The 9180-nt window shown below is 39.1% G+C and overlaps 2 protein-coding genes across 2 annotated transcripts; both read left to right on the top strand.

Annotated features, from left to right (window-relative positions):
* The first annotated feature begins 66 nt into the window (after positions 1-66).
* Positions 67-2002, top strand: LOC138016022 (probable iron/ascorbate oxidoreductase DDB_G0283291). The gene is made up of 2 exons (XM_068863184.1): positions 67-680; positions 1354-2002. The coding sequence occupies exons 1-2, from the start codon at positions 209-211 to the stop codon at positions 1854-1856; spliced, it is 975 nt and encodes a 324-aa protein (XP_068719285.1). The 5' UTR covers positions 67-208; the 3' UTR covers positions 1857-2002.
* Positions 2003-6714: 4712 nt separating this feature from the next.
* On the top strand, positions 6715-8779 carry LOC138016021 (probable iron/ascorbate oxidoreductase DDB_G0283291). Its single transcript, XM_068863183.1, has 2 exons — positions 6715-7263; positions 7931-8779. Exons 1-2 carry the CDS (start codon positions 6792-6794, stop codon positions 8431-8433), a joined length of 975 nt encoding a protein of 324 aa, XP_068719284.1. The 5' UTR covers positions 6715-6791; the 3' UTR covers positions 8434-8779.
* The last annotated feature ends 401 nt before the right edge of the window (positions 8780-9180 follow it).

Here is a 9180-nt window from a genome sequence, read left to right as displayed (position 1 = left end):
TGAGACGGCAATACCACGGCTCGCGCATAGGCAAAACTATAAGAAGATCGCGATAGTCAATAAAGATCTCACTCGATTCATGCAGTGTCTTCCTCGAGAACGCCAAAATCGAGCAAGCAAAAGAAAGTATCTGCTAGCACGGTGTCTGCAACGCATCGTCGATTCAAATATTTTTGTATCCTCGCCTATTTGAATTTATTTTCTTCCGATGGATATCCCCGTGATCGACTTGTCTAGTCTTTCAAATACATGTACCACCCCAAGCTTAGAAGTTATAACTGCCATTCGAAAAGCTTGCCTGGATGTTGGTTTTTTCTATGTTGTCAACCACGGCATAGATATCAAACTCCAGGAAAAAGTTCTGGAAAAGCTGTGGCAATTCTTCACTCTTCCATCGGCGAAAAAGGCGGAAATTCACAGAAGGGACGGTTTTCGTGGGTATTTTTGTCAAGGAGAAGAGTTCAACATCGAGAAATCTTGCGCAGAATGGAAAGAAGGGATATATTATTTTCGTGATTTTACAAGTGTGCCTCAAGACAGAAAAGAAGTTGCATTCTGTGGCGCCAATCCTTGGCCGAAAGAAGAGGATGTTCCGGATTTTCAAGAGGTGGTACAAGAATACTTTGAAAAAACGCAGAAGTTAGCATCAAGTCTCTTGTGCTGCATTGCATTGAGCCTAGGTATGCTGTTTCCACCCTTGTTACGAAACAATACTGAGGTTTAGCATTACGTAACAAGTGAAACTTTTCAAGTTGAGAGAAAACTCTACCAATAGGAAACATGTTGCTTGTGTTCACCTACAGAGAAATTTTACTTTTTTGTCAGCAAAGCTAACTGCTGTAGCTTAAACCAACCTGTGTAGGGATTTGACCCAAAACCAGGTTCTAGCAAAAATACTCGAAATTGAAAGGTCTGTGTGCTCCTGCAAGCCCCAGTTGCAACTTTACCCTGAACACCAGAGTGCAATAGTGGGGCCACAATGGCAGCGAGTAAGAGCATTCAAATTTGTTGTTTTCATTGGAGGGGTAGAGTATCAATCAAGGCAAAAATAAACTGATTATTTTACAGGAGAGATAGTCATAAGGTTTGTCACATATAACTGCTTAATATTTTTTATGTTGGTGTCAAAAAATTGTTCCACTTATACTTAAGCAAAACCCTTAACAAACAATGGTACGTGAAGGTCTTACTCTTAATGGGACAATTTGTACCATCTGTGCTAAATACCACGAATCCACCAATGATATATATCCAGCTGAATTTAACGTGTAGGGTATACAGCAAGGGTTTGCAATGAATTTGCATTGGCAGAGATAAACTAATGACCATTTTTTATATTTACAATCAACCAAGGTCTTGAAGAAGATTTCTTTACCAAGAAATTCACACAGGATCCGTTTGCCCAGATAGGAATGTTTCACTACCCACCCCACTCTGCATCGAAAGAAGATCATGAGGTGTGGGGAGTAGGGAGACATACCGACTATGGGGTCTTGACAATTCTTCTGCAAGATGAGGTTGGTGGCCTGCAAGTAGAGACCAAGGATGGTTCATGGATTGAATTACCTCCAGTACCTGGCTCATTTGTCATTAATTTAGGAGACATGTTGGAAGTATGGACCAGTGGAGCTTTGAGGGCTGGACCACACAGAGTCAAAACTTCACCAACAAAGCATAGGCTTTCTGTTGCCATGTTTTATGATCCAGGATTTGACTGTGTTGTTTCACCAATTCCTCTGGATAAGACTCTTATTCCATTGGAATGCACTGCAAATAAGCTGTCACTGAACTTTCCAGTGCGCTATGGTGACTATGTATTGAAGAAATATTGTGGCATTTTACCTCAAGAAACTTAATTAACTGATATCTTCATCTGGAAGTGATCTTGATTTTTTTTAATAACAATTGATTGGCTCTAATTTTTTGCTGAACTTCGGTTATAAGTTGACTTTCAAAGAAGCAGTAAGATTTGGTGTCAGCTGGGTTGATATGATAAAGTTACGGTTGCTTGTAAGGGCCATCAATAGTTCAGAAAAAAAATTCATAATGACACTTAATAACTGTCAATTGACACTTATAAGTGGCATTTACACTTCCAACTGTCAACGATAGTAACTGGCAATTCACACTTATAACTGGCATTTGACACTTATAAGTAGCAATTAACACTTATAAGTAGCAATTGACACTTATAACTGGCAATTGACACTTATAACTGGCAATTGTCACTTATAACCGGCAATTGACACTTATAAGTAGCAATTGACACTTAGAACCGGCAATTGACACTTATAAGTAGCAACTGACACTTATAACTGGCAACTGACACTTGTCAATTGGTCCTTATAAGTGTCAATTGTCAGTTATAAGTGTCAATTGACAGTTACTAAGTGTCATTATGAAATTTTTTTTCTGAACTATTGATGGCCCTTACAAACCACCATATAAAGTGGAATATAGGAGAATTAAAACTTTTGATTATCCACCCTTGAATTTATGGAATAGGACAATAATTTACAAAAAGGAGAGCTTAGAGTAACTAACTTAATAACAGGTTGTAGCTTGTAAAGAAAACTGGTGGAATTAAAGTACAGAGAACCACTAAAAAGAAACAACTGGAAGCTGGAAGAAGGCTACATTTTGCTATTGAAACGAGTACATGAATTCTATACTATTGTAGGTACTTTTTCTAATCTTGTCAAATCATAGCAACTTCTATGTGACATGCCACCTTGTTAAAGAAAACTAGAAATGCCTCAGTCATCCGAAAGTGTTCTCAAGTACATTAGTATTCCACAGTGTAGTATTAACAATGTTGTTGTCTTTTTCAAAACTGGCAATTAGAGCTCATGCATGGTTAAAACATTAACAATGAGCAGGGGCTAAATGATAAAACAGAGATCTCTTAACGGTAACCTACGATTGTAAGTTCGATTGTAAATGCTCGGCGCGGCACGTGTATATAATTACGTACCATTGTTATGTAAATAGTCAGCTAGAATTCAAAATAAATATCATTTTCAAGGTGTGAATTAGCAACTTGACACGCGGGAGTTAGCTCAGTGGTGAAGAACAGGCACAAGTAATCCAGAGGTTTACAGTGGTTCGGAGTTCAACGCAAGCTGCGAGTGACATATCATAGGATAAACTGGCAGAAAAGCCGAATGAGAACAAGACGAAGGGATAGAAAGAGGAAAGCTGGGAAGAAACCGAGTAACGGTGTGGGCGATGTAGGGAAAGAAGAGAGGGAGGGAGGGTGAGAAAAATGAGAGCCATTTTTATTCATCCCGTAAGTACAAATTACCCATGTATATATTCGGTTCTCTTGGGTATACGTATTGTTACTGGGTTGCCAGTATGTCAATCCCAGTTGGAAAGTGGGTGGGATTTGTTTGTTTTTTGTTTTCTTTTTCTTTTTTTTCTTTTTTTTTTTCCGTGTCGGTAAAAGTTTTGCCTGTCACTCCCCTGCTAAGTGGTATCTTTGTGCATAGAGCCTTCTGCTCGTATTTTCTTAGGATAGAGAGGGTAGTGGAAATGCGTAGATTTCTCTGGTGGACACAGTAGAATGATAAACTTAACCGGCAATGGCGTCGAAAGTCATGTAACGCGAATGGCGTTTTAGTGGATCTTTAAACAAAATATACCCTTGTGAAGCTCAATAGTGGCAAGTCATTTGGATACTGAACAAGACAGGCGTTGGAATCTTAAAAGCGACGAGTAATGGACTTGTGCTGTTATGTAGAACACTGAAACCAAATGGAAAATTCTCTGGTAACTTATGGGTTCAACAAAGACAGAGAACGAATCGAACACCTTAAGTGGATCTGGGATCAACTCTGCACAGTCTTCAGGTAAAAAAAAAAATTGGAAATGTGACAACCAAGAATTATTTGAAAGAAAGCTTGTCGTCTATTTTGTGCTTCATTATTCAAGGAAAAGGTTCTTCATGGAAACGCTTTGATCCTGAAATTTTAGTTTGTTGTAATATTGCGCATATTTGACACGACTGAGTTTTTTCTCTTCACGCATGTAATGAAATAGGAAGGGGTTTTTGCCTCTAATAGCAAATATGTTGTTTGTTTCAAAAAATTGTTCGCTGGAAAAGGTGGCCTTTATGAATTCATCATGTCAGTTTTATGATATGTGTGCTGGATAGTTTTTATGGCAATAGTAAAGCATTTTCTTGTTATTCAAGGAAAAGGTTCTTCAGGACAAGGTTTGAACCTGAAGTACATGGTAATTTTACACGATTGAGTTTCTTCCTTTGTGAATTTAAATATAATATCATGTTGTGTATTGAATTTTCGAGCTTAAGGTTGAAACGTGATACGGGAGGATATTTTTAGTATTGCTCTGTAAGCAGGAAAGGTTTCATGAAAATAAACAGGTCTGTTGGAAGCGTGCTTGAGTTTCAACAAAATGAGCGCCAAAATCAGCAAAAAAATGTGACGCCAGTGAATAATAAAGTAGCTGCTATTTCCAAAATGATGGAATTACCTGGTGATAAATAACCTCGTCTTGGAGAGTAAATTTTTTTTGACTTTGCAGAAACAATGGTGGGCGATTGTGATCTTTGTTTTGAATTCGCTCATTTATTGTCAAACTTTATAACATTTGACAGAGAAAGAAACTTACGAAAACCCGGTATCTTGCCATCATTTGACACAGATGCTTCACTGTTTGGCAAGTAAACATGCCGCGGTAACTTAATCACGGCGCCCGCTGAAATCCGTCGATGTCACTTTCGATAAAAGGCGCGTTTACACGACAGAGGAAAAATGGCACGGGTCCGATAAAAGGTGGAACGGTTCCATTCATTTTTGTAAAGAAAAGTGAACTTTTATCCGTTCCGCCACGTGACCATAGGCGCCTATGGTCCCGTAGCGGAACCGATAGAAGCTCACTGTTTCTTTACAAAAATGAATGGAACCGTTCCACGTTTTATCGGACCCGTGCCATTTTTCCTCTGTCGTGTAAACGCGCCTTTATTTGTACAGCCAAAACGTACAATAACAAAATTGAACGTAGCAAAAATCTCCCAAAATGTTTGTCGCTGATCGTAACTGTTTATATTCTATATTCACGGTTCAAAATTAATGTTGTTTTCATGTCGTAAATATGTTATTCTCGAGCGACCGTCCTGGAAACTTCCTTCTGCTCTTTCTAAAAACTGTGTATCAATATTTATGTACTTTTGCATCAATGATATTTGTTTTTGCATTAAGCAAGCTAACAAAATCTGTACCTTGCTGAGTTCGCATTTGTTAGCGTTAATAGTATTTTCGGTCCTCTGTTTTACGATGGGGTATATGTTTTTGGTCACCCATCCAGACACTAACCCTGCTGTCAGATGCTCAGAGGGCACGCTTAAACTTGATGCTCAGAGGGCACGCTTAAACTTGTGGTGAAAAGAAGTTTATCAACATGTCAGCCCAGAAGCCAATGTTTCTCACTTCCCATTTATTTTCTTCAATCTTTCTGGGTTCAGTACTTTGCTAGTAACCACATGTCTTCTCAGGCTATTTACCCAAGACTTCTACCATGGCACTACAATGATAGACAATACCAAAACAATATCGTGCACTGTTAGAGCTACCTATTACGCAAGGACAGATCTGTTTCGTCGTACAAACGTGTGAGGACCTGTGAGCCAAAGGGCCTTCTGGGTGACCCCTTAAATGGTCTTAATGACCCCCCAACTTGAAAAAAATTGTCTGGAACGGTGCACGTACCACAGGCAACCCAGTGTACCCTCACGGAGAGTCTAGTTCACGAATGAATAATTAATTTATTCTGCATGCATAATGAAGTAGGGACCTGTACTGATATCATTCCCCATTTTTCGACGGAACGCTCAGCGAAAATGTCGTTGGATTAAAAAGCATTCCTTGCGATGTTAGGGACTAGGGACCTTAAGATCTACGACGGTGACGTCGACGAAAACGTCACCTCAAAATATAACTTCCCTGTAGTAAAAGTTTTTCGCGATTATTCCATCTTGTTCACGTCGTACAGTGTGGGCGAAGTATCCTAAAAATAAATTGGTAGGAGCGGTTTCAGACTGAAAATAGAGAATGAAAGATTCTCTGTTGCATGCTCACGTTGTCGTCAAAACCTAAAATTTAGTGATTTCACGTCGTCGTCACACAGAGAACAGCAAAAATATGAGCTAAAATCCGTGCTGCACGTGCAGCACGATTATTTATGTTCTTTTAACCAATGATATCATTGTTTTGTGGCGTTTTCGTCGACGTCGTCGTCGTAGATCTTAAGCTCCCTACTTTAAGATCTGCGACGCGACGGTAACCAAAACGTCATTTAAAATTGCAAGTTCAGGTTTATTAATCTTTTTCGTCGTTATGTCGGCTTGTCTTACTTCTAAAAACTAGTGTAACTCCCCAGGAACTAAATTAGGAGGTGCGGTATTGAATCTAGGACAGAAAATTTAAATTCGCTGCCTTTTGTTCACGTTCTCCGTAAAACTTGAGAATTGGTAATTTCACGTCGCAGATTTGCCGAAAACGTGAAAGAAATGCACAAAAATGAAAAATGCACGTGCACAGCGTGCAAAGCTATTGTTTTTGCTCATTAAATATGCAAAATTTGTGACGTTTCCGTTGCCGTCGCGTCATAGATCTTAAACTCCCTGTTGTCGCTGACGTGACGCTTTGATAGTCACGTCTCGCGCGTCTTAACTTGAGCCGCCTACGCTTTGATTGGCTTAATTCAGTAACGCATATCGTCGATTCAAATATTTTTGTATCCTCGCCTATTTGAATTTTTTTCTTCCGATGGATATCCCCGTGATCGACTTGTCTAGTCTTTCAAATACATGTACCACCCCAAGCTTAGAAGTTATAACTGCGATTCGAAAAGCTTGCCTGGATGTTGGTTTTTTCTATGTTGTCAACCACGGCATAGATAACAAAATCCAGGAGAAAGTTCTGGAAAAGCTGTGGCAATTCTTCACTCTTCCATCGGCGAAAAAGGCGGAAATTCACAGAAGGGACGGTTTTCGCGGGTATTTTTGTCAAGGAGAAGAGTTCAACATCGAGCAATCTTGCGCAGAATGGAAAGAAGGGATATATTATTTTCGTGATTTTACAAGTGTGCCTCAAGACAGAAAAGAAGTTGCATTCTGTGGCGCCAATCCTTGGCCGAAAGAAGAGGATGTTCCGGATTTTCAAGAGGTGGTACAAAGCTATTTTGAAAAAACGCAGAAGTTAGCATCAAGTCTCTTGTGCTGCATTGCATTGAGCCTAGGTATGCTGTTTTCACCCTTGTCACGCAACAATACTGAGGTTTAGCATTACGTGACAAGTGAAACCTTTCAAGTTGAGAGAAAACTCTACCAATAGGAAACATGTTGCTTGTTTTCACCTACAGAGAAATTTTACTTTTTTGTCTACAAAGCTAACTGCTGTAGCTTAAACCAACATGTGTAGGGATTTGACCCAAAACCAGACTGCAGCAAAAATAATCGAAATTGAAAGGTCTGTGTGCTCCTGCAAGCCCCAGTTGCAACTTTCCCCTGAACACCAGAGTGCAATGGTGGGGCCACAATGGCAGCGAGTAAGAGCATTCAAATTTGTTGTTTTCATTGGAGGGGTAGAGTATCAATCAAGGCAAAAATAAACTGATTATTTTACAGGAGAGATAGTCATAAGGTTTGTCACATATAACTGCTTAATATTTATATGTTGGTGTCAAAAAACTGTTTCACTTATGCTTAAGCAGAACCGTTAACAAACAATGGTACGTGAAGGTCTTACTCTTAATGGGACAATTTGTACCATCTGTGCTAAATACCCCGAATCCACCAATGATATCCATCTGAATTCAACATGTAGGGTATACAGCAAGGGTTTGCAATGAATTTGCATTGGCACAAATAAACTAATGAGCATTTTTATATTTACAATCAACCAAGGTCTTGAAGAAGATTTCTTTACCAAGAAATTCACACAGGATCCGTTTGCCCAGATAGGAATGTTTCACTACCCACCCCACTCTGCATCGAAAGAAGATCATGAGGTGTGGGGAGTAGGGAGACATACCGACTATGGGGTCTTGACAATTCTTCTGCAAGATGAGGTTGGTGGCCTGCAAGTAGAGACCAAGGATGGTTCATGGATTGAAGTACCTCCAGTACCTGGCTCATTTGTCGTTAATTTGGGAGACATGTTGGAAGTATGGACCAGTGGAGCTTTGAGGGCTGGACCACACAGAGTCAAAACTTCACCAACAAAGCATAGGCTTTCTGTTGCCATGTTTTATGGTCCAGGATTTGACTGTGTTGTTTCACCAATTCCTCTGGATAAGACTCTTATTCCATTGGAATGCACTGCAAATAAGCTGTCACTGAACTTTCCAGTGCGCTATGGTGACTATGTATTGAAGAAATATTGTGGCATTTTACCTCAAGAAACTTAATTAACTGATATCTTCATCTGGAAGTGATCTTGATTTTTTTAATAACAATTGATTGGCTCTAATTTTTTGCTGAACTTCGGTTATAAGTTGACTGGCAAAGAAGCAGTTAGATTTGGTGTCAGCTGGGTTGATATGATAAAGTGGAATCTAGGAGAATTAGAACTTTTGATTATCCTTTGCTAGAGGGAATAAATCAGATTGTACGTTCCTTATCCACCCTTGAATTTATGGAATAGGACAATAATTTACAAAAAGGAGAGCTTAGAGTTACTAACTTAATAACAGGCTGTAGCTTGTAAAGAAAACTGATGGAATTAAAGTACAGAGAATCACTAAAAAGAAACAAGCAACTGGAAGCTGAAAGAAGGCTACATTTTGCTATTGAGTACATGAATTCCATACTAGGTACTTTTTCTCATCTTGTCAAATCATAGCAACTTCTATGTGACATGCCACCTTGTTTAAGAAAACTAGAAATGCCTCAGTCATCTGAAAGTGTTCTCGAGTACATTAGTATAAATTTCCATAGTGTAGTATTAACAATGTTGTTTTTTTTTTCAAAACTGGCAATTAGAGCTCATGCATGGTTAAAACATTAACAATGACCAGGGGCTAAATGATACTAAAATAGTATCATTACAATGACACCGCAATCAAAGGCATATGCCACTTGCAAGTTGGCTTCAGTTTCCAAGCATTACCAACACCGGATGCTTAATTGGTTTAGACAAATTTTACCAAGAAGGT

This window comes from Montipora capricornis, chromosome 9 (genome assembly GCF_036669925.1).
Source record: "Montipora capricornis isolate CH-2021 chromosome 9, ASM3666992v2, whole genome shotgun sequence".
NCBI lineage: Eukaryota > Metazoa > Cnidaria > Anthozoa > Scleractinia > Acroporidae > Montipora > Montipora capricornis.
Note: the sequence above shows the minus strand (reverse complement) of the source record. Positions and strands in the feature narration are given on the sequence as shown.

Bases quoted from the DNA above. Each gene is read 5' to 3' on its own strand.
- LOC138016021 (XM_068863183.1), top strand. From the start codon at position 6,792: ATGGATATCCCCGTGATCGACTTGTCTAGTCTTTCAAATACATGTACC. The intron at 7,264-7,930 runs GTATGCTGTTTT...CAATCAACCAAG, and splicing joins CTGCATTGCATTGAGCCTAG to GTCTTGAAGAAGATTTCTTT.
- LOC138016022 (XM_068863184.1), top strand. From the start codon at position 209: ATGGATATCCCCGTGATCGACTTGTCTAGTCTTTCAAATACATGTACC. The intron at 681-1,353 runs GTATGCTGTTTC...CAATCAACCAAG, and splicing joins CTGCATTGCATTGAGCCTAG to GTCTTGAAGAAGATTTCTTT.